This window comes from Camellia sinensis, chromosome 2 (genome assembly GCF_055761805.1).
Source record: "Camellia sinensis isolate YWXY chromosome 2, ASM5576180v1, whole genome shotgun sequence".
NCBI lineage: Eukaryota > Viridiplantae > Streptophyta > Magnoliopsida > Ericales > Theaceae > Camellia > Camellia sinensis.
Genome location: NC_138962.1, coordinates 67,261,862 through 67,286,824, shown reverse-complemented (window position 1 = coordinate 67,286,824; position 24,963 = coordinate 67,261,862). Strand labels below are relative to the sequence as shown.

The 24,963-nt window shown below is 33.3% G+C and overlaps 2 protein-coding genes and 1 long non-coding RNA gene across 20 annotated transcripts; 2 read left to right on the top strand and 1 right to left on the bottom strand.

Moving 5' to 3' along the window:
* Nucleotides 1-2,344: 2,344 nt before the first annotated feature.
* LOC145820096 (uncharacterized) lies at nt 2,345-24,296 on the top strand. The gene is made up of 2 exons (XR_014361048.1): nt 2,345-2,559; nt 24,023-24,296. It is a non-coding gene; the product is annotated as an uncharacterized LOC145820096 (long non-coding RNA).
* On the top strand, nt 6,844-13,591 carry LOC145788926 (phospholipid-transporting ATPase 3-like). Of its 18 annotated transcripts, none has more exons than XM_082914737.1 (9): nt 6,852-7,140; nt 8,936-9,057; nt 9,321-9,398; nt 9,488-9,604; nt 9,860-10,009; nt 10,092-10,196; nt 10,538-11,279; nt 12,136-12,357; nt 13,082-13,591. In XM_082914737.1, exons 7-9 carry the CDS (start codon nt 11,178-11,180, stop codon nt 13,376-13,378), a joined length of 621 nt encoding a protein of 206 aa, XP_082770863.1. In that variant the 5' UTR covers nt 6,852-7,140; nt 8,936-9,057; nt 9,321-9,398; nt 9,488-9,604; nt 9,860-10,009; nt 10,092-10,196; nt 10,538-11,177; the 3' UTR covers nt 13,379-13,591. The 18 variants fall into 18 exon arrangements, 15 of the variants coding, with proteins under 15 accessions (XP_082770872.1, XP_082770863.1, XP_082770865.1 ...); XM_082914739.1 differs by having other exon boundaries at nt 8,936-9,604; nt 10,538-10,615; nt 10,748-10,827; nt 11,036-11,279; XM_082914742.1 differs by having other exon boundaries at nt 8,936-9,604; nt 10,538-10,615; nt 10,748-10,827; nt 11,018-11,279.
* Nucleotides 14,259-18,703, bottom strand: LOC114272024 (disease resistance protein RPS4B-like). Its single transcript, XM_082914733.1, has 3 exons — nt 18,405-18,703; nt 16,589-17,283; nt 14,259-15,322 (listed from the first exon to the last, which is right to left on the bottom strand). The coding sequence occupies exons 2-3, from the start codon at nt 17,243-17,245 to the stop codon at nt 14,684-14,686; spliced, it is 1,296 nt and encodes a 431-aa protein (XP_082770859.1). The 5' UTR covers nt 17,246-17,283; nt 18,405-18,703; the 3' UTR covers nt 14,259-14,683.
* Nucleotides 24,297-24,963: the final 667 nt, after the last annotated feature.

The window sequence follows — 24,963 nt, the reverse complement described above, 5'->3', positions numbered from 1 at the left end:
ATTTTGGGGATGGATCAATTTGATGTGGGAGGAGGTTCAAGGATGGCGTGTGAATGAAGGGACTGCGGTGGTGGTGCGATGGATATGGGTGGTTGTTTGAGAGAAGGAGAGAAAGAGAGAGAAAAGAGGTGAAGAAAAAGAAGGTTGAAAATAGAATGACATTTTGTAAATTTGAAGAGGTAGAAAGGCATGGTTTGGGAAGAGGGTTTGGGGGTTTTTTTTTAGCTAAAATAGCCACAAAAAACAAAATAGGTTTTTTAACTCAATAAGACAAAATATCACATCCAACCCATAATCATTACATTATTTCTTTTACAAAAAAACCAAAAAAGTCAAAAGCCCTTCCCAAACTAGGCTTTTTAGTCCCAGGCTAAAATAGTCAAAAAAATTAAAAAGTCAAAAGCCAGCCCACTTTCCAAACCATGCCAAAGAGTATTTTCGTCATAAAAATGGATTTACTCTCTATAGAGGCGCGCGACTTTTACATTATGTAATTTTAGACAGAAAAACTAACAGTGCGTTTTAGTCCATCAACTACAGGAGGGTTATGTAGTGATTTCCGAATGTCAGGGGGGTAAACTACACCCGGTCTAAATCAAAGGGGGTAAAGTGAAATTTGCCTAATATAAAAAGTATAAACTAGTCTAAAATAGTACACACCAAGTTGCTAAGGGTTTAAAAAATATTTACAGTGTAACATTATTCATAAAACACCTAAATATGATAATTAGAATTTAATATTCAAATATCCGAATAATAAGATTTATTAAAATATAAGAATATGATATGAATTGAAAGTGAAAAAAATACTTGAAAAATAATTTTTAATAATTAATAATTAATAATTAATTGAATACATAAAAAGAATTTTTTTAAATTATTGCCACTTCTTGCGCCATCTGAGTCTGTCATGGGTGGTATTGAAAATGAAGGCCCCGTTTGGTTTGAAATTCAAAAGGATTTTTGAGAACTCAAAATTAAAATTTCAATTGTTTATCTCTATTGGTTTGGGAAGTAGGTTGGCTTTTTGGCTTTTTGGCTTTTTTGGCTATTTTAGCCTGGGCTAAAAAGCTTGGTTTGGGAAGGGCTTTTTGGCTTTTTGGCTTTTTTGACTTTTTTTGTGAGAGAAGAATGTAATGATTATAGGTTGGATGTGATGTTTTGTTTGTTATGGCTAAAATAGCCTATTTTGTTTTTTGTGGCTAAAATAGCCAAAAAAGCCTAAAAACCATCTTGCCAAACAGAAGCTAAATTTGTATTAATTGAACCCATTTCTATGTTGAAAGATGTGGTATATCATATTTACAAATTAATCAAATTTTTTTAGATGAAATTTTGTAAACAAGTTATTTACAAATTCATATAAAAATTTAAAATAAAATGAATTTGTATGTTGAATTAATAAAAAAAATGTTTTTAAAAATAGTAAAAAAAAAATGTGTTCGACGTTTAAGCGTATTTAGATTGAGTGGATCTAAAATTTGATTTTTTTTTTATATATATTTGTTAATATTTAGTGATTTTTTTATAAAAAAAATTATAAATTCTATACGTTTTATTAAATGTATTTAGATTGACTGGATCTGAAAATTAAAAAAAAAATTGTATATTTTTTAGTATTTAGTGATTTTTTCAAAGATTTTTTCATAAATTTTATAAGTTTTAAATGTATTTAGATTGAGTGAAATTAAAAATTGAAAATTTTTGTATATATATATATATTTTTGTATATATGTTAATATTTACTGATTTTTTAAAAGATTTTTTTTCCATGGAGTATATTTTTTATGTGTGTTTAGACTAAGTAGATTTAAAAACTAAAAATTATTTATTAAGGCCTCATTTGACATCCCATCATTTTAACCTAAAAATTAAAAAGTCACTAAAAAAAATAAAAAACATATTATTTTATCCTACAAACCTATATACACTTTGAATTCGAGAGCTTCTATTTACACATCAACTTTCCTCTCTTTGCATACACTTTATAAAAATTATTTTTATTATAAATTTTTTTTTAAGTGAAATTACTATTATAGACATCAAATAAACATATTCGGAAGTTGATTGTCGAAAAAATAATAAAAATTCGGAAGTCTACTTCCGAACCAATTGTTTATTTTCGGAAAGCAACTTCTGAACCAATTACTTATTTTCGGAAATCTACTTCCAAACCAATTATTTATTGAAAAAGATGTGTAAAGAGGGGAATGGGTGTGTGTAAATAGAAGCTCCCTTTGAATTCACGTGGTGTCTAATACAATAGAGGTAAAATGGCATTTTTACCCCTCCTGTATGTCAAAACCCACAAGTGGATAGACTGAGCGCGGACTCAGCTGAAGACTGGTTACATCAAAGAAGAAGATGAATAAAGAGAGGGATAGGCTTCGTTCAAGGCAACAACACCACACAAGCCATGAAGCGAAGAACAAGCAACCGAGGAAAATAGTTGGCGAAGGCCAATGAAAACGTACTTCGTACTCCTACGAATGCCTGCACCGCAAGTATGCTCTCCTCCCTTCCGATGTACCCACACGTTTTCCAATCGACGATTTCCAGGTTTTGTTTGAATTTGTTTTTTAATCTTTCTAAATTTTTTTAAAAATATATATATATATATATATAGACTGGTTGGAAGGTCATTTGGGGACTATTGGTCAGGTTGCAAACATGGTGAATTGAGTGCGTATGTTTTCCCTAGATGCGTGGGTTACAAAAGTGTTACCCACTGTCTTTGTGTTTTGAGCATTATTTAGATTGCATATTTTTTTTTTCTTCAATCTCCACTTGTTGTTTCTTGGTTATCTTCAAAATGATGATTTTCAATTTGTGAAATGGTGAAGTCATATATATTTTTAGAAATTTGTAATGGCGAATCTAGGGTTAATTTTGGGGTGATTTGTTCATCAAAAGAGTAACACTTTTTTTTTTTTTTTTTCATTTTTATTATAATGCAATACTTTGATAGAAATCAGTAGTTGTAGAACACTAAAAAAATTTCTTATTTCTGAGAGACCAAATAAATCCATATGCAGTAGTTGTAAAGGTCTAATTGTAGAAATGCGAGATTTTGATTTAAATGATGTTTTAGTTTGTTTTCCTTGTTGACAAGGGGAAAGTCTATAGTACATTTTGTACAAAAAATGTACGGTACATACAAAATCAATGGTTAGGATTGAACCACATCATTAAAAGTGACCTGCTAAACAGGTCATTTTTTATAGTTATGAGCTAAAATCATATTTCTTCATAACTATAATCAAATTGATCATAACTTAGCTATAACTACATCTCATAACCAACACCATTTTGTTCATAACTAATATCACATATTTCATAACCACATCTCATAACCAACACCATTTTGTTCATAACTAATATCACATATTTCATAATCATAATCACATATCTCATAACCAACACCACTTTGATCATAACAAATGTCACATATCTCATAACTATTGATCACATATCTCATAACTACTATCCACATACATCATAACCATATCTCATAACCAATCCCTTTGAGTCATAACGAACATCACATACCTCATAACCACTAGTCACATATCTCGTAACTAACACATTTTTGTCATAACCAATATCACATATCTCATGACTACTACCCACATATATCATAACCATATCTCATAACCAATCCCTTTGAGTCATAACCAACATCACATATCTCATAACCACTAGTCACATATCTCGTAACCAACACCTTTTTGTCATAACCAATATCACATATCTCATAACTACTAATCACATATCTTATAATTAACACCTTTTTGCTCATAACCACATCACTTTGATTATAACCAACATCACATATCTCATAACTACTAGTCACATATCTAATAACCAACATCACATATCTCACAACCACTAGTCATATAACCAATATCTCATAACTCATAACCATTAATACATATAGCATAACCACACCCTTTGACGCCACTTTGCTCATAACCATTACCCACATATCTCATAACCACTAACACATATAGCATAACCAAATACCCTTTGACACCACTTTGCTCATAACCATTACTCACATATCTCATAACCACTCATAACCATTACCCACATATCTCATAACCACTAACATATATAGCATAACCAAATACCCTTTGACACCACTTTGCTCATAACCATTACTCACATATCTCATAACCACTCATAACCATTACCCACATATCTCATAACCACTAACACATATAGCATAACCAAATACCATTTGACACCACTTTGCTCATAACCATTACCCACATATCTCATAACCACTAACACATATAGCATAACAAAATACCCTTTGACACCACTTTGCTCATAACCATTACCCACATATCTCATAACCACTCATAACCATTACCCACATATCTCATAATCACTAACACATATAGTATAACCAAACACCCTTTGACACCACTTTGCTCATAACCATTACCCACATATCTCATAACTACTCATAACCATTATTCACATATCTCATAACCACTCTCTCCCTTTTTTTTTTCCATTCCCGTTCTGTAACCCCCCAACCCAAACAAAAAATCCTCAATCTCAAACCACCCTGCCCAAAACCAAAAATCCCTAATCTCTTTTTGCCCCCCTTCTCTATCTCTTTTCACTCATTTTTCATCTTCCTCTCTCTCTTCTCTTTCTCTCTTTTACTCACCACTTTTCTCTGTCTCTCTGTCTCTCTGTCTATTTGTCTCTCACTCATCTATCTCTTCTCTCATCTTTTTTTCCTCTCTGTCTTTTTTGTTCATCTCTCTTCTCTCTATCTCTCTCGTTCATATCTCCTCTCTCTGTCTCTTTTTCTGTCTCTCGCTCTTTATCTTTTTCTCTCTTTGTCTCTCTCTAACACATTATGCTTCTCTGTCTGTCTATCTGCCTCTTTCTCTCTTTGTCTCTCACTCATCTGTCTTCTCTCTCTGTCTCTCTCACTCATCTCTATTCTCTTTATCTCTTTCTCCATCATCTCTCTTCTCTCTATCTCTCTTATCTCTTTTCTCTTTTTGTCTCTCTCGCTCATTTCTATATATCTCTCTCTCGCTCATTTTTCTTCTCTCTTTATGTCTTTCTCTCGGTCATCTCTTTTTGTTCTCTTTCTCTCTCTTTTTGTCTATCTCTCGCTCATCTCTTGTTTCTCTCTCTCTTTCTCTCTTTCACTCATCACTCTTCTCTCTATCTGTCTGTCTATTTGTCTTCCCCTCATTGTGTTCGCCTTGCTTACTTCCCTCTTCCTTTTTCTACAAGAAAATGCACTTTTAGTGACCACTTTGTCTTTCTATCGCTCATTACTCTGTCTCTGTCTTTGTCTCTATTTCTCTTCTCTATCTGTCTCTCACTCATTTCTCTCTCACCACCCATCTCCTCTACCACCTTCACTACTACTGCAAATGACATTCCACTACCACAACCACAACTACTACCACTGTTGCCACTCCGCCTCTACGACTATCATTACTACCACCATCGCCACCACTTCACTACCACCATTATTACTACCATTACCTCTCATCCACCACCGCTACTCTATCTCCTCTATCACTATCACAACTTCACCACTAATCTCATTCGCTATCACCACCACTACCACTATCACCTCTTATTCACCACCTTCACCACTACTGCCGCTCCCTATCTTCTACCACAAAAAATTAGTTCTTGATTTTTAGTAACCCCAAATCTCCCCATCTCGGCCCAGCCATTTTTTTTCCATTCCCGCTCGGATTACCAAAAACCCCCAATCCTGTCTCTTTGTCTCCGTCTCTGTCTCATTAGAGATCCCGATTGGTCTGAAATAGAGAGAGCAGAGAGAAGAAGAGGAAGAGGAAGAGAAAGAGAGAAAGAAAAGAGAGCGGAAGAGGGAATGGAGAGAGAGAGAGGGTCGATCACCGCTGCCTCCGTTTCTGATCGTCGCAGTTCGGCCTCCGATCTCTGATCTCCTCCTTTGATCTGTGTATGAGGATGATGTGTTGAAGTTTTTTTTTTAGATTTTTACATTTTTTTTTTTGTCTCTCTCTGGTGTGTTGATGAAGATGTGTTGGGTTTCAGATTTTTACATTTTTTTTGTCTCTCTCTCTCTCTGCTATGTTGATGAAGATGTGTTGGGTTTTAGATTTTTACATTTTTTTTTCTCTCTCTCTGCTGTGTTGATGAAGATGCGTTGGGTTTCAGATTTTTACATTTTTTTTTTGTCTCTCTCTCTGTTGTGTTGATGAAGATGTGTTGGGTGGTTGATGATTTTTTTTGGTCTCTCTCTGCTGTGTTGATAAAGATGTTGGGTGGTTGATGATTCTCTCTCTCTCTGCTACTCTCCTCTTCTCTTCTTTCTTCTTCTTTTTCTTCTTTTTTTGATTTTTCTTCTTCCCAGTTATTGAAAAAAAAAAAATCAAATCGATGAAACGACGTCGTTTTGAATTTGGGCCAAATTCGAGCTCGAAAATTTCGAGCTACCTAGCATAATTGTTTCCATAATTTAAAACAATTCTGTTATGCAAATTAGTGATGCAGTTATGTATTTCCTATTTTATATCACAAAACTTTGTGACTTGATTACGATATTTATAGTTTCTAAAATTTTAAATATTTTTATTACGTCAATTAATGGTGTGATTTTACATTTTGTAGTTGATGAGTAAAATACTTTTTCTTTTTATTAATTTTACTTAATAAAAATAGATGAGGATTTATATTAAAAATAAATAAAAAAAATTGATGCAATTGATAAAATTATAAATTAATAATTTATTTTATTATAAAACTCTAAATGTTTTAATTTTTTTTATTATGATTATTACATAATTTCCCCCAAGTAATTTCCTCCAAAAATTTGGAACGAACCTCCAAATTTTGTGAAAATCAAAATTCCCTACTTCCATGACAAATCCCTCAGACTCCCAAACGTCTTCAAAAATTTCTCTCTCTCTCTCGGTCGTTGCCACTGCCCTTGCCACCATCGAGACCTGTTTTGCTTTCGGCGCCGCATCCTCCACCACGGAGAAAAGCTCCCAAAGCTGTTGACGAAGATCTCTGTAGGATCTCGCCGGAGCTCCTCCTCGCCAAGCACCGAAGAGTGAGTCTGCCCTTTTCTTTTCCTCCCAGTTTTAGCAAGCGACATGCCTCAATGTATGTCTCTCTCTCTCTCGCTCTACAGCTTGTTTCTCTCCCTTTCTCCATCTCCATTCTATGAAACCCTAGACCGAAATCCCCTTCTTCGAAACTACCCCTTTCACCGAAATCCAATCTGATAGGCCATTCTTTTCTCATTAGATTTTCTCAGAAGAATGTAATTGTAAATTGAGAAGTACAATTCTTTCCAAAATCTATGAAAGCATTGGGATAAAAATTAGTTAAACTTCCTTATTTACATTTTATGGAATTCTTTCTTTCAACTTAATTAGAAACTCAAAAGATGATAAATTACTTTTAACAATTACTAAATTTGAAATTAAGTCGAATTTATATTAGTAAGTTTTCATATTATTAATGGTGATTTGGAATTTTTTCAGTCTCATCAAAGATCAAACAGAAATCAAACAAACCTGTGAATTGTGGAGCCACAGTACCAAGAGTCAACTTTGAAAACTTGATTGTATCATTGACGGGTGTGTTTGAATAATATGATACCTGTGAATTGTGTTTGAATTATATGATACGTGAATTATGGAATCATACTGACTGTGTAACCAAACTTTTGTTGCAATTAACGTGGCTATAAATTTGTGTTACAAGTGTGCTTGAATTATATGATACGTTGTTTGTTTGTTCCATTTTGAGGGCTGAAACTCTATGATGTGAAATGTCACCAAATCAAGCATGTCTCATTGGGACAACCCAATTATTAAGGTGTAGACATTCCCCTGTTGTGGAAGGATATCCTGATAAGTGCAAGGATTCCCACATGCTAGGAAATTTTTAAAAAATTCAATAGGCAAGACCTCTAGCTAAAATATAATCAGTTGTGTGATTCCATTTCTACACTTCCCGTGTACACTCTTATACTCCATTTTCCATACTTGGTGGTAGAGGGGAAGATGAGAGCTGTGTGTGCCCCTTATTTATGTTACTTTTATTAAAACTTCCATGGATTCTATAAAAAGAGAATCCTTGATTAGCAGCAGAAAATAATGTTAAACTCCTAGTCTTGTAAGCTTAATAAAGGTGTGGCTTTTATTCTTGTTCGGAGGGGTTATGAAAATGGAAAAAATTATTGATTAAATGTTCTTTACAAGATGTTGGCCAATGCTGTGGGACTTCATAGAGAATTTTGAGGACTCAAAGATTGTATAGCTACTTCTGTTGGTCTATGATGCACATGACTATTATTACCATCTCAAAGGGCTTTCCCTTACCTTATCTTCAATTGAAGCAACTTCTAATTTCTTCCTAGTTGATTTGTTTCTTATTTTATCTTTTCTTATTGGTCCACTCATTCACCTCAACGTTCTCATTTCTACTATACTCATTTTGTGAACATTCTTTTTTTAACCACTCAACATTCAGAACGATATATCATTGCAGGCCTTTTATAGTAATCCTATAATTCACCTCCTCTGTTTCCTTTATCCTGCATTAATTCTAATTTCATTGAGACAATTGTCCTCAATCTTTCCATTTTACGTTGTTGCTGTTGACCTACATCACCCTCAATATGGTCTTGGGACCTGCTGCATAAAATAAAACATTAAGCATGACCCAAGAGGAGCTAAAATTGTTGCACGCTCTTGAGTAGAACTCAACCCCAAAAGCTAGCTTTTGAGGTGAGGGTGCCCTCACGATTATATACATAACATTACTTTAGTAATTAGGCGGTGTGGGACTTTGTTTCACGAAAATGGCATGTTAACATTGAACAATTTCATAGCTACCTTTATTGAATAGCATGTGTTAGGTTTTCATTAGTCTTTTTATTGCACTGCAGGTTATGATGAATTCCATGAATGTTTCTTCCAAAAGAAGTACTCTGGAGAGGAAACTTGACAAACTTATACTCACTCTTTTTGGTGTTCTCTTCTGTATGTGTCTAATTGGGGCCATTGGCAGGTATGACAATAGCTAGACTGTTCTCCATGTTATGATGTAACCAATGTGGAGCTTTCACTTTTCTTTTTTTAATTTCCCTTTCAATGACATTCTTTATGCTTAATGAAATTTTGTAGCGGAGTATTTATAAACAGCAAATATTACTTCTTGGGTCTTCACGGTCCAAATCTAACACCAGCTATGAACCCCGATAACGGACTTGACAAACTTATACTCACTCTTTTTTGTCTTCTTGTTATTGATGTTGTTTATTTCTTCTACAGGTTGCTTTTTTAAATATGTTTACCCTAATTACTTTGTATTGACCAATTATCCCCATTTCTCTTTATGTTTCAATTGAGGTAGGGATCACACTATTACAGTATTTGTTTTCCCAAACTGATCATTGATTTTTTGTTTTTAAGTATTCATTTTCTTTTTCTATTTTCAGACAATCAAATTTATACAATCCAATCAATATATTAACAACGATTTGCATATGTACCATGTTGAAACCAACACCCCTGCATTGGCATGGACATCCAATCTGAATGAGGAGCTTGGCCAGGTAAACTGGTTTCTTGTTAACCTGCTCAAGGGTGGATCACAAATAGTTCCTTTTCTCTCCTTCATATATGTATATATATATATATATATATTTTTAAAGAAATTTCTATTTCTGCTATAGTTCTTGGGAAAATGTAGTGTGATTTATTTATTTAGAAAAGCTTCTAAGGTCATTATTGCATTTTTCTTCCTTTCCACTTTATTTTCATACTGATTGCCAAGGTTGACTTTAATGATGAATTGTGCCTTTGGCCAGGTGGAGTATATCTTTTCTGATAAAACTGGAACCTTAACAAGAAATTTGATGGAGTTCTTTAAGTGTTCAATTTGGGGAGAGGTCTATGGAACTGGTCTCACGAAGATTGAAATAGGAGGAGAACAAAAGAGTGGCATAAAAGTTGATGAGGTATACTTACCTAGCATCACTTAGCAAATGACAAAACTTAATATATATTTATGGATAATTTTACTCCATTCATTTCTCACAGGTTCGGAAATCATCAAATTCAGTACATGATAAGGGCTTCAATTTTGATGATGCTAGGCTTATGTGAGGTGCTTGGTGGAGTGAACGTAATCCTGACATGTGCAAGGTATATGAGTTTAATTGACAAAAATAGAATGATTGTTGCTGTATGATAATTCAGCACATCAACTGGTATTTATTTTCTATATATTTTTTTGTAGCTGTTGAAGCCAGCTCATCTATGGCTATATGCTGTATATTGTATAAGATTCAAAGTGTTGTGATTGCTGTCAATATGTAGTTGAAAAATAGTTTAATGTAGTTTTATTTCCGTTGGGAGCTCTTCAAATGGCTTGTGTGTGTTGCTTGATCCCTAGGATACACTCATGCCACAACACATGACTGAAACTGGTGTCTTGATTATTTGATGATTACACTTTTTGGTGAATGCTTTTGTTGTTTGTATAGGAATTCTTTCTAGAGCTGGAATCAAGATTTGGGTTCTAACAGGGGACAAGATGGAAACAACCATTAATATAGCTTATGGTTAGTATTTAAAAGAGTTTTGGCATCATTTAAAAAAAAAAAATTCTTACTATAGATATGTTGTTTCCTTATTTATTTATTTATTTATTAGTAACAACTTAAATCATACTTCTCTGTTTTTCTTTGACTCAGCATTCAAGTTGATTGATAATGACATGAAACAGTTTATTATCAGTTCAGAAACTGATGAAATTAGAGAAGTAGAAAGTAAAGTAAGGAGCTTTCTTGTCTGGTTTGATTTTTCATGTAAATACATCAAAATCATTTTTCAGAGCGTTCAATATGTTAAAGAGAAGTTTAGGGAACACAATTCCAGCCACATCCCTCTCACATGCCCCACATGCAGGTATGTGTGAGGGTCGTGGTTGGAGTTGTGTCTCTAGAATTATTGTAGTTTAAAAGTTGCTTTACATTCTATAGCCAGGGTGACCAAGTGGAGATTGCACACTTTACAAGAGATGCAGTGAAAAGTCAGCTAAACAAGTGCCACGAGGAAGCAAAAACCTCTTTTCTTACTGTAATTGAACCAAAATTGACTCTTGTGATAGATGGGAAGTGTTTGATGTATGCACTAGACCCGAGTTTAAGAGTAATACTGCTGAATTTGAGCTTGAATTGTAGTTCAGTAGTTTGCTGCCGAGTTTCTCCTTTACAGAAAGCACAGGTAAGGATTGTCATTGTGGTCCACCTGACATATATGAGTGAAATATGTTTTGTTGACATTGAAAGGAGTATGTGACTTTATGATCTTTTATACCATGATTGGAGTATACTTTGACTTTGAACTTATTAATGCAGTGTGCAATGCAAAAAATTTGCCATGCTTGGGCTTTTTAAAAATAAAAAACCAAAAAAATCATTTTTACAGTTAATGGTATACGAATTATAGTCTAAACTTTTAACGGCATGATAAGAAACATTTGCTAAATACCTCGTCAGTTGGTTTATTATTACAATGCTTGCTTCTTCTTCAATAAACAATATATTTGTTTAGCAAAGTAGCATATTGAAATCAAGGTTGGGAATTTAATTGGGTGGCAGGTTATACTCTTAGAAGCCCAACTGCTATAATCTATTTATTTATTTTTCAATTGATGATTATTATTTTTTCTTTTAAAACCAATTATAGCTCAGTTTGATAACATTTTCTGGAAGGGCTTCTTGTATTGATCACAAAGTTCTGAAAATTTTAAGAGGGTGTTAAGGAAAAAATTTGGATCAGGGCAACACACCGTTTGGTTTTTAGAGAAACCAACTTTGCATGGTTTAATGTGTCCTGTTTTCTGCCTATCTTGTAGTATGCTTTGTGAACTGTCATCTTACCTTCTCTTATTTTCCAAACATAGCTCTACCCTGGTCAAAAGAATTGTAATCCAACTAGATGTTTGCGGGTTTTCCTAATAGCCCCTAACTTTGCTTTATTATCAACTATCAAGTGGATCTATTTGCTGGTTGAGTAGTCTCGACTCGAGTTTTACATATTTAAGGGTGAAATTGGAAAAACTTGATGCTATTTCCAGGTGACGAGACAAGTCAAGAAAGGTGCACAGAAAATAACACTTAGTATTGGTGATGGTGCCAATGATGTTAGTATGATTCAAGCCGCTCATATTGGTGTTGGAATAAGTGGTATGGAAGGAATGCAAGCAGTTATGGCTAGTGATTTTGCAATTGCTCAGTTCCGTTTTCTTACAGATTTACTTCTTGTGCATGGCCGATGGTCATATCTCAGAATATGCAAGGTTCTAATTTTCTACCTTCTTAGTTTATTTTTCTTTTCATTTCTCTACCTAGAGTTTTTCATGCTTAAAAATTCTTGATTGCACGTTGTGTCCTATTTCATTTACAAGAATCTTACATTGACTTTGATTCAATTTTGGTACACCTTCCAAACTGGGTTTTCTGGTCAGAGATTCTATGACAATTGGTTTCAGTCTTTATATAATGTTATTTTCACAGCCATGCCTGTGATTATGGTTGGACTTTTTGAGAAAGTACTTGCATTCTTTCTATTTAATGTTGATTTATAATGTGAGTTTTTGTGCCATTGATTTGGATTAATGATTTCATTGTGGAAAGCCCCTAGTATTTGTATAATACCAATTTAGAGTATTTACACTTCGATTTAGAGTATTTACATTTAGAGCATCTCCGATCCTTGCTCTTTCTCTTTTATTTTTTCTTTTCTTCTTTTTCTCTTTTTTTAATCAAATTTGAGTGTAAAATTGTCTAAAAGCTTGATCTGGTATGGAAACTCAAATCTTTACTCATTTCTTTTCGTAAATCTTTTTGAAAAATTCCGAACTTATCCTTAAAACCTGTTTTAAGTACTTTTTAGGAAAGAAAATCATGTCCAATCCTTACTCTTTTTAAAATTTCATTAAATTTGTATAAATATGGCTCTTGATGCTTTATAATTTGGTATAATACATTTATGAACTTTTGTTGTTTGGCCTCAGGGTTCAGAGATGGTTCTTCCCTTATGATTATCAGATTATTCAAGAAATCCATAGGCAAGAACCCGACAATGGCTGTGCCGGGTTGCTGGAGATTGGGAACCAGCTTACACCAAATGATGCAAGGAGCTTTGGTGTCGCACAGCTTCCACGAGAGAATTCCAGGCACACTGGTTTTTCTTTTGATTCACCGAGGTATGAGTCCTTTTTTGCTTCACAAGCAGGTGTCCCTGCGCCTCACAAGGCATGGAATGTGGCAAGGCGAGCCAGCGTGAGGTTTCGGTTGAAGTTATCATTAAAGAATTGAATGAAGGAATTTATTTGTACATTATATATATTTTATTTTTTTCTTTGGATTTTGAAAACTAGTTGTACCACATACAAGAGTTGACTTTTTTTTTTGGGGTAGGTATTGTAGTTATTAGGATTGTTAGGGTAAAAAATGACTTTTTTTTTGGACTAAATGAACATTCTTTTGTTATATATAATGTTCTTTTATTGGATAAACACTCTTTCTCTATCTTTGAGTGTACAATTTTGAGGTAAAATTGTTAAATTTTGACATTTTAAGCAACGAATTCAATCATCATGGCCAATGATATGTCTTACGAAGTTGTAAGTTCAAATACCGTGCATTCCATTTGAATTTTTTAATTTATCTATTAATATATGTATTTTGATAATTGAATATTTGGATCAACTTACGTACATCTCAATTAATTTCATTTGAGTTTTTTTAATTTATTTATTAATATATATTTTTTGATAATTGAGTGTTTGGCCAACTTGTATAAAATAACGACTAAAAAAGTCCATACTAATTTAAAATAATAAAAAATATTATTTTAATATTACTTTATTTTAATTTGTAACTTTAAGGTTAAATTATATCATTCTCTAACATGTTTTATTGTGGTAAAAATTCACAACTAGATTGTTTGCCGAGAAAAAATGACAGAAAATTCAATTCCAAATTGTTTTTTAGTAAAAAAATTGAAATGTCAAATTTCCGCCACATTAGAGGCATCCCTGGCTGATATCAAACCCCATTTGCTCAAATTCACCATCAAACTCGAGACTGCCACTAAAATAAAAAAAATTAAAAAAAATTCCTGACAAGTAACGAACAAGGAAAATAAAATAAAAAATCTTTTCCTCAACAGGTATTGGTGCCCACTTGAATTTAATGCAAGTTTTAACAGTTTGGTTATCACAAAATGAATTAGGTTCAAGAATTGAACAATATGTAATAAATTGCATAAATTATACAACACAAGATAATTGAAAATTGAAAGAGACAAATAAAAGCACAAACTATTAAAGAAAATGCTATTTATAATTTCATTTCTTACCGTATTTTCTCACTTCTAAACATATAACTAAGCAGATCTCATATGCATTTATTAATGTGAGTCTCATTCTCATGCGTCTAGAATAGAAACACAAAAGATTTTCACATAATAGAGTGTGAGACCCCACCCTTTGTCTCACGTGTCACATGTGTCCCATTCTGTAAATAATCATCTGTACACTTGGATTTACAAGTGAGAAAATACGGTAAGAAATAAGATTACATATATAGCATTGCTTAACAATAAAACATGAATACCAATCAACTCAACAGCAGGAAGGACAAAGGAAGAACAATGAAGAGAAGAACAAATGAATTTCCGTCTCTTTGTTTCCTCTCTGGCTTTTCTCTTTCAACTTCAGAAATGGGGTCCAAGGTCTGTTTATCTTCTTCAGAAGATCCCATGAACGTCGTTAATTTCTGCAATACAGACTGCTGACCTTCACGCATGAAATTTTCGTCACCGACATAATCATCATCATTTTCAAATACCGGATGAATCCCACACTTCTTCAGGTGAACCCCCTTGACAGGAGAAGGGTTCTGCGTTGCCACTCGTATCTTGTCACCGTCTTTCAAAAACAAAACCAATGGAGTATGATTTTCATATCGGCACAAGTAAAAATGATCTTCATCTGTCTTTGGCACTCCTTCTAAAAGCGGTGCAGTATTGAATATTGGTACGTTCAATCTGAGGATCGTTATTAGAATACCTGCTACTACAGGGGATTGATCTCTTAGATCATCTTGTATGGAATGGTCGATAGAGACAACAATACCTACAATTACAGCTTTGATCACACGGTTTTTGGGCTTTGAGTAAGAAACCTCGTCTCGAGTAAACCAATCTGGGATTTCGCTTCCAGGCACGCATAAACTGTTCAAATTCCTCAAAGCAAGCTGCATTTATAAAGTCACATAAAACATTCTATTTCTGATCTGATACGTATGTTAATTACTCCACTCATAATCAGGATTATCTACTGTATTTTTCTGTAATGTGATCTTGCTGTGGTGATCCAACAGTTGAGGTTTAAAGTTGAAATAAAAAAACATCATTTTGGAATGTGTAATTCTAGTTATTTTACCTCAGTTTTAAACTTTGCCACTAGTTTATGTTTTTTGCAATGGGTCATGTTGTGGTAAAAAACCCAGCAAGATCATGGCAAAATCTTTGCACAGCCAACCCATATTCCATTCAAAATATTTTTATTTATTTATTTTAATTTTGAACATAATAATACTCTTATACCAAAGACCAAAAAGCAATCCTAAGAAACAAAAGAAAAAAAAAGATCTAAGAGTATAGAAACCAAACACAAAATTGAACACAAGAAAATACATGAATCTTGTAAACTCTCTTTCATCCATATATTGTGTTTGGTTCTTAAGAAATTCCTACTTTGAAGACGTTTTTCGCTTAAAAATGTGATTTTGCACTCCCAAGTAAGAAACTTGTAGTAACTTGCTTTTGTCCAAGAAGAATTTCGCTCTCAATTGAGTAGAACCTCATAAAAATCTCACAAAAACAAAAGAAAAAAACTCAAACTTATTCTAATTGTTTCTATTCATATACTTAACAAAGACAATTTGTAATTGACATTAATCTGAATATTTATTTATATTTGAACACACATTAAATTAAGTAGAAAAAAATAATTGTTAAATATATTTATATATTTAATATATAAATTATATACACACACTCCCATAGGGGTTGCCAACTTTATAAACTTCTATATGCCCTTGTTCCCTCCGCCTCTGCTCCCATCTCCACCACCACTTCATGCAAACTAAGGTTCGGTTCTATGCCTGATTTTAATCTTCCTAGACTTTTTCAAATAAAATAAAAGTACCAGAAAAATAGTTCCTTCGGTAAATATAGCTTATGTTGAATTATAGGACATAAAAGTTGAAAAGAATCTGCATATCCAAATGGGATATCAACAGAAGAATGATTATTTGATTACTTACATTGAAAAAGGATTCAATGGTATTTTGTCTATGAAAAGCTCGAAGTTTGAACTAGAAGATTTATTTGAGGTAGATAATAATAGTCATTGGTCAATGATAAATCTACACAATCTTACAAATATATGACAGGGAATGTGTGTGTGTGTGTGTGTGTGTGTGTGAGTGTAAGAGAGAGAGAGAGAGAGAGAGTACCTTATCAAGTTTTGACTTTACCACTGAAGAGCAAGAACTGCAACCACTCATGTATAGCCATCTCAAGGACTTCAAACGTTCAAGACCTGGAATACCCGTTAGTTTCTCACAGTTTGCAAGGTTCAGGTTTCGTAAATTCTCCAGATTTGATATATCGGATATACTTTCCAATGCAGTACAGTTTGCAGCATTTAACTCTATCAAACTTGAGGGAAGTGGGGGAAGAACTTTGAGATATTTACAGTGGGACAGTACAAGCTTTTCGAGAATGGAAAGTCCACTTAGACTACAAGGAAGACTGGAAAAATCATTGTGACTGAGATTCAAAAGCACTAAAGACGACAGTTTTTCAAAATCATCAGGTATTTTCCCAGCTATTTTCCATGCATGGGCATCAAATTCTTCTAACAAGGAAAGATTTGAGAAAGAAGATGGAAGCCCTGTATTTTCAGCATTCTGAGATACTTCATGGTCAGGCTTCTTCGCCATTTTCAATATCATCAGTCTTGAGAGCATGCCAAAATTTTCAGGTAATTCTGTCACAGCTGTTTCCTCCATTAGCAAGTGGTGGAGGGACTTCAAATTCCCAATTGAAGCGGGCAGTCTGCAAAGCTTTGTACATTTATTCAACCTTAACATGATAAGATTTTCCAACATCCCTATAGATTCTGGCAGCTCTGTTATGGCAGCATTCACTATGATCAATGTAGAAAGAGTTAACACACATCCAATTGATTCTGGCAATGATCTAAGAGATCTACAATTTCTCATCTCAAGCTTCTCAAGAGATTTCAAGCCATCGACCTGATCTGGCAGATCTATGATCGATGTCCCATCTAATAGTACCTAACACGTGATAACATGTGCCTACAAATTTGCAAATCTTCATTCTCTTTTGGCACTTTTGATCTGCCAATTGGAACCATCAAATTGTAAGTTATATTGATTTTGTTCATGATAAAATGAAGATGTTTTTTTTTTAAACTGAACATGTTTTTTTTTTTAGAAAAAACATTTAAATTGTTATTAAAATATTAAAAAATATATTCACTGAAAAATAAAAATGATATATAATGGTTAAGTGTTTCTAAACTTGAGTGTACATGGTTAAATGGTGGGTGTAAAGAATTGTTTTTCGGGTATAAATAGAAGCACCTCACACATAATAAAAATAGAGAAGATAATAAAAACTCCAAAGAGATGGGAACAGTATAAAGGTTTATTTTGAACCAAAAGGGAAAATCCAATGAAATCATATTGTTGATTAAGAGTGGTACCAAATATTGCAGGCAAGGAAAACAAACTAATAAAAAATAAGTTGTTTTTCCTAATCAATAACAATTAGTGATCAATGAAAATATGTTATTATTGGTTTGGGCATATTATCAAACACATGGTGAGCAAAAGATAAAATTGTAGCAAAACAACAAAACAAAGACAATACATAGGGGCTGAGCCAAATATTAAATAGAAGACAAAGAAAGAGCAAAGAAACAGCAAATTAATATCAGCCAAATATTAGTATCAATCTAATGACATCTCCATAGAAGACAAAGAAACAGCAAAGTGAAAGCAATTAAAGGAATGTGAATATGACTAAGAACTGATGTTAATTTTGAATGAGAACAAATATCAGATATTCATTCTTTATGATTACGGTTTTGAAATCAAAGCCCCAATGGCACAACTATCTTGGGTGGCTATGGATATTAATTTTGACTGATAAAAAAAATTAATAACAGATATTGAATGGTTAGGGTTTTGAAATCAGAGCACCAATGGCACATTTAGATGAAGCTTAGAGTTAGCAACAAACCTGAACTACGGAAAAGAGTTCTCGGAAATATTCGATTCGACTGGAAGGGAAGGGAAAAGACGATGACTAGGTCTTTGGTCACAAACCCATGGTGGAGACGTCCAGAGAGTGAGAGCTTGTGAAGAAGATGTCGACAAGGTTGAAGCCCGAATCGCCGACGAGGCTGGTGGTCCTTGGAAGCTTCGGCTATGGCGAAAAAGAAGAGGGAAGAGAAGAGGGAGAAGAAGAGCCAACAAGAGGCCAAACACGACTGATTCAATTTTGTTTCCACTTCTAACCGGCTACACCGGTTGCCTATTTGTGAGTTAAATTTTTTAAGTAATTTAGTTATGACCTGGTTATGAGGTAGTATGGTATAAATAAATAACTGAATATAACTAAGTTATGAGCCAATATGATAGTGGTTATGACTAATATGGTATTGGTTATGACATAAAATCATATAAGTTCATAACTAAATGTATAGTACATCTAAATGTACCATAGCATCACCCGTTGACAAGTACTTTAAAGATGATCTTTTTCAAATTTAATTTTTGGAAGTCCAATGACCAAATGATTTTTCAAAAGTTTAGCAATTAAATCCATATGAGCATGACCAAGTCTTCTATGTGATAATCAACTATTTTCATTATTAACATATAGACATTTAACATTACTAGCATAGAGATCATTGAGATGAAAAATATAAATATTATCATGACGATTACCAACGAATGAAGCTTTATGATCATTTGTGCTTTCAATTGTGCAATGAAATTTATTAAAAATAACTCGATTACCTTTATCACATAATTGACTAATACTAAGTAGATTATACTTAAGTCCATCAACAAGTAAAACATTCACTACAACAAGTTGGGTCTTGAATGATAATTTTTTTTTGTCTCCAAAGAGCTAATTTCGTCACTATAGATATTTGTGAGGAAATATTTTCCTCACTAGTTTTGTCATTGAATGTTTGTCACTAAAAACCACCATGACGAAAAATAATTTCGTCACCAATGAAATTACTTCAGTGATGAAATTTTTTGTCACCAATAAAACAATATTTTGTTGCTAAAAATCCTCATTTTCGTCACCAAATAGTTATTCAATACCATATTTATAACTTTAGTTGACGAATAAATTTGTCACACATGTTGATCATTGATAAGAAAATAATTTCATCACAGTAAGATGTTAAGTTGACGAAAATTTTCGTCTCCAAAAGTCATATGGGTGACGAAATATATTTCATGGCAAAAATTTATATACATGACGAAATTTTTAGTTACTAAACAACAAAATTAATGAAAATTTTCATATATAAACTGCAATAAATTTTGTCACAAAAAATATTTATTAGTGACGAATAATCACTTTATCATAATAACTAGTACAGATGACGAAAAACATTCATCACTAAACTTCGTGTTCCATATTTTATATTTCAATTTAAATTATTATTTTACAAATATGCCTGTTCATATCCCAATAACCTTCTAAATGTATTAAGAAGTCCACTAACTATTATATACCACTCCACACAAAAAAATTCGCCAAACAATTTATATTATAAATCAAAATATATCCATCAAATAAATTTAATAATAATCTATTAAGTATAATAAAAAAAACCATCATAACAAACCCCAAAATGAACAAATGCAGAGTCCACCAAAAAAAAAAAAAAAAAAAAAAAAAATCAACACTTGATCTTGATCTGCAAATATGTTTCCAAATGTCATCATAAACCAATCTGCAAAGAAAATAAGCAAGGAGAACATTAAAATATATTATCAATTACATATAAACTCATACAAATAATTTTATTTTATAAACTAATTTAGTAGAAATGCATATAACAATCCAAACCTTCAAAGAGTTGAGGTGATCATTGATAATAAGCAACACTAATAACAAAAGGTTTCAAAAGACTGTAGGAATACCACGTATGACTAGCACTAATGCCAACAATAACCAGAGAGAATCATAGGACATGTTTGACACAAACTAATCAGCCTATGGTTTTTACAAGAGGTACCATTTTCATTTAAATCTAAATATTCCCTTGTTTTATTTTGAACATTAAAGAGGTAAAAATGTCAAAACACACACATGCAAGAAAATATAAAAACAAAAACAAATACACATGAATAAATAATGAAATAAAAACACGATTAGGCCTCCAAACAGTTTGTATGCTCATTGTTCACCTTGCATACTTAATGCAATGTAATCTAGCTATATAGAACCTCAAAGGCAAATAATAACTCTTGAAACCACCTACATGTGTTGTTAAAATATATATTAAAAAAAAGGGTACTATCCAACACTTTATTGTTGACCTTGAATTGTGTTTTGTAAAGAATTAAACAAAAACCAAGTCGGGTTTTCTTCAATTAGAGTTTGCAAGTCAGCAGTTAACATTCAACATATGTTGTGATCTGATGTTTCCCGCGTCACAACAAAACAATGTGCAATAAGTATATGCATTCAATAATCCAATGAGAGTTGGTCAGTTGAGTCACTAACACATGATATATATATATATATATATATATATATATATATAAATATAAAAAATAAAAACAGAGAAGGGTGGAAAAAATGCTAAGTGATTTCTATTAATATGAAATAGGAGCAGACCACAGTAGGTATGCTAAGTGAATTCTATTAATATTATCCATCTTCCACATACACAAAAAAAAAAAAAAGCAATGTTCAATGTAGCAATACTGCAATTTTGATACTAACAATCTTGGATCAGATGATGTTATAGGTTCACACATTAGCTTGTCACTGTTGATTCTAATTGGATCTACAACATTTGACATGACTACAACTATAAATGGATATAAGAGGTTGGTAACTTTCTTAAACTGTTGTGCTTTAACCAATATATACTAACCAACATAAGAAAAATGAAAAGAAAAACAAGATAGACTTACACAAAAGGCAATCTACGAGTTCATGGGATCCCTCCTCCTCTAAATTGTCCATTGAAACTTTGTTTCTTAAGCAACTCCATGATGCTTGATGTCATCTCCAAATGCTCCTTACTCGACTCATTCATCTTCGTTATCCATTTCTCGAGGTCACATTCAGGCGGTGGGTGGCTTTTAGTATACTCCTCTCCCTTAGCACTCTTAGGATTCGGGTATTTTTTTCATAGTCTGTAGGTATAAGCTCCATCTACATTTTGTTGCCACCGCTTTGTTAACATCCGTCGATTCACTTTGCATGTCAAATATTGATCCTTACAACACCAAACTAAAAAAACTAGAGCTACCCAAGAGAAACAAAAGCAAATAGACAAACTAAACTAAATAAATTACAAAGAGAATCATCCTAAAATAAACCACACAAAGGAATGTTCATTTGCACAAACAAGGGCTATCAACATCCAATAGACTAGCCAAAAACATCACAAAATACACTTGCACAACCCTTAACAGAGAAAAAGCAAGCAAAACTAGAGAAGAAACTCAAGAAAAGCCCTTTCACAAACCGCACTAGCAGTAACCACACAACATCAGCTACTCAGCATCAACTCATGATCTAGCAAAGGCTAACACCAATACCCAGAGCAGCCTTTAAAGATGGCATGCAGAAAACCTAAGCAGCACCAACACAGGAGCAGTAAACAACATAAAAGAAGCAGCATAGAAACTAGCAAATAGAGGAAAAGGCTCCAACCTGTTAAAGCATCACATATACAAGCACATAGGGTGGCTATTCCTATATATTACAAGGGTCCAAATACATTATATTTTGTACAATATTTACATTAACTTAACCTTTATTTAAAACTTTTTATTCACATTTTTTTGACAAAAATCCTAATCCAACAATAGATGGGGTATAGCGATCCCGGTCTTCCCTCCGTTGTTTAGTGTATTCCGGACTCGGTTCTGTGGATGATTGTTGTTGTCTGTATCGCGTTTCCGTCCTTTAATTCTTTGTATTTGAGTTTTGGGATGTGTTGGGCAGGTTTGAAACAGGTTGGTTGTGTTTAGAAACAAATATTTAATGCCCAGATTTTGGCCTTCCCGCTCGAGCGGGGCTTTTTACACTCGAGCGGGCCCTTTTGTATTTGCTCCTCCGCTCGAGTGGGTAGTCTGACGCTCGAGCGAGATTCTTCAACCTTCAGTATTTTGTTCGCAGGTCTGCAGAATCTGGAAGTGTGCTTTCGACGCTCCAGCGTCCATTTTCACGCTTGAGCAGGAGTCTGTGTCTGACGCTCGAGCGGGGCGTTCCACGCTCGAGCGAGACTATGTGTATTTCAGTCCGAGAAGAAGCCATTTTGAATCACTTTTTCGACTCTCTCTCTCTCTAAAGCATTCCAAAACCCTAGGTTGAGAGCTTCTTACTCTAGAATACTCTCTCTCTCTCTCTCTCTACATTTTGATCTTGATTTAGTGAGACCCAACCCTTGTGCCTTCATTAAAGTATTGGAGCTTCTCAAGACCTCCATTTCCATCCGAATAGAAGTTGATTTCGCCACCTTTGGAGTCACCACTTGCTTGATTCATCTTCTCCTTTGAGCTCCGAAATTTGAGGTAGGGATAACCTACTCCTTTCCATGAGTTTTAACATAAATGTTATGTATTTTGTATAGTTGGTGTTGTTTGGGAGTTTTGGAAAGGTTAGGGTTTGAAATTGAAATTTATAAAATTTTGGGGTTCCAGGTGTATGAATGGTCCCTAAAATGATGTTATTATGTATGATTCATGAAATTTGGCCTTGGGTGCAATATTTAAGAAAAATGGGAAATAGCCCTCATTTAATGTGATTGATTAATTTGTATAATTAATTTGGGAAATATGGAAATGTGAAATTGAGTTGAAAATCATGAAATGGAGAAGTTATGAGATTGAATGTTGGAGTTGGATTGTTAATCACTTACCTTTGAAATTGTGGATAATTTATCTGTTTGATAATTTATTATCTGTTTAGAAATAATTATTTTGGGCTATCGGTGAAGGATAGTCTTGATTGTTGTAGACACTGCATGTTGATTAGGAAAAACTGAAACTAATCGACTGAATTATGTTATTGAATATGACGGGTGGGTTAATACATCGAATATGTGTATTGATTGATCATTGTATATGATAAAGTATTTAAATACATTGCATATGTATATTTGTGTGGAAGGAGATAGGGGATGTACTCATTGTTTGAGAGGAGATAGGGGATGTACTCTATTGATAACTAAGTTGGCCGGAGTGTCCAGGGTAAAAGTCCCGAAACCTTATATGCATCTGAATGATGTTGATATTGAAAGTATTTTAATATGAGTTGTAGCCTCATATGAATTGTGTGTATGGGAAGTATTTGAATATGAGTTATAGTCTCATGTAAATTGTGTGTTTGGGAAGTAATTTAGTATGAGTTGTAGTCTCATTTAAATTGTTTGACTGAATAATGAACAATGTCTATGAATTGAATTGGATGAATAAAGGGAAGTGGAGTGAAACACGAATGTAATTATCGTTGAACTGGGAAATGTTATGAGTTGGTTTACAAGTGTTAACCATTTATCAAATGCTAAAGTTTTAGTTATTTTTCATGTTTGGTTTAGCGTATCTCTACTGGGGTTTGGCTCACCCTATATGGGACATCATTTTCAGGTACAGGTGCTATGCCACCTCCAAGGTCTTAGCTTGGAAGATTCTTGGGAGTTGAAGACTCTTTTGGTTGTTTTTTTTTTTTTTTGTTATTTTTGGTGTTACATGTAAATTCAAGCCAATGGCTTAATGTGTTTAGAGTTAGAACTCTCCTTTCTGTAACTAAGTGTTGGCTTGAAAAGTTGTAAGCCCGTGGGGCATTTACTTTTGTTGTCAACATGTAATACTTTTGTAATGAATACTCTGATAAATGAATATATGTTATTTCTCTTGTGTCTATGGTTGTCAAGAGTGATTGGTTTATATGTATTATTTTGAGGACGTTACATGGGGCCAAAAGAAATGCCTCAAATGTACCACTCATATCATATTTGCCCTCCAAAAAGTATCACAAGAAAAGACATTCCCAACAAGTCCATTATTAATTTTTCACTTACTCGTCACAAGGGACAAAATGGGGTTAACCCTCCAATAATGTAAAATTGCTTTTGAACCTGCACAAAAACAACTACAGTGACAGAATATATATACACCTAGGGATGATATTTTATCAATGTATATGTGGGTGTGCTTTTTTTCCCTCTTTGTTTCCAGATAAGATAAAACCAAAGCAAAAATATAGCTCTATTGTCACTCAACCCTCAACAAAAACCAAAGCAATAAATAAGGTAAAACCCATCAACCCACAAGAAGATAAAAGGAAAACACTCTAGAGAATTTAGAGCTAAGTTCACTCAATCCTCAACAAAAAGCTCATTAATATAAATAACTTTAATATCTTACCGACACTAGAATGAGAGACTGCCTCCTTCTGTGCCTCTACATTGACATCAAGAGGCTGTGAGTGTTGGACCATTATGGCAACTAAACAGCATAAATTGATATAAGACATAAAATATAAAGCAGAATATTTACTTGAAAAGACAATGTAAAATATAACATAA

What these genes read in the sequence shown, in the direction of transcription:
- LOC145788926 (XM_082914743.1), top strand. Translation starts at nt 11,178, where the DNA reads ATGTATGCACTAGACCCGAGTTTAAGAGTAATACTGCTGAATTTGAGC. An exon ending in CTCCTTTACAGAAAGCACAG is followed by an intron (nt 11,280 to 12,135) that starts GTAAGGATTGTC and finishes TGCTATTTCCAG; the next exon opens with GTGACGAGACAAGTCAAGAA. An exon ending in CATATCTCAGAATATGCAAG is followed by an intron (nt 12,358 to 13,081) that starts GTTCTAATTTTC and finishes CTCAGGGTTCAG; the next exon opens with AGATGGTTCTTCCCTTATGA.
- LOC114272024 (XM_082914733.1), bottom strand. Translation starts at nt 17,245, where the DNA reads ATGTTGGAAAATCTTATCATGTTAAGGTTGAATAAATGTACAAAGCTT. An exon ending in TAAAGTCAAAACTTGATAAG is followed by an intron (nt 15,323 to 16,588) that starts GTACTCTCTCTC and finishes TTATAAATGCAG; the next exon opens with CTTGCTTTGAGGAATTTGAA.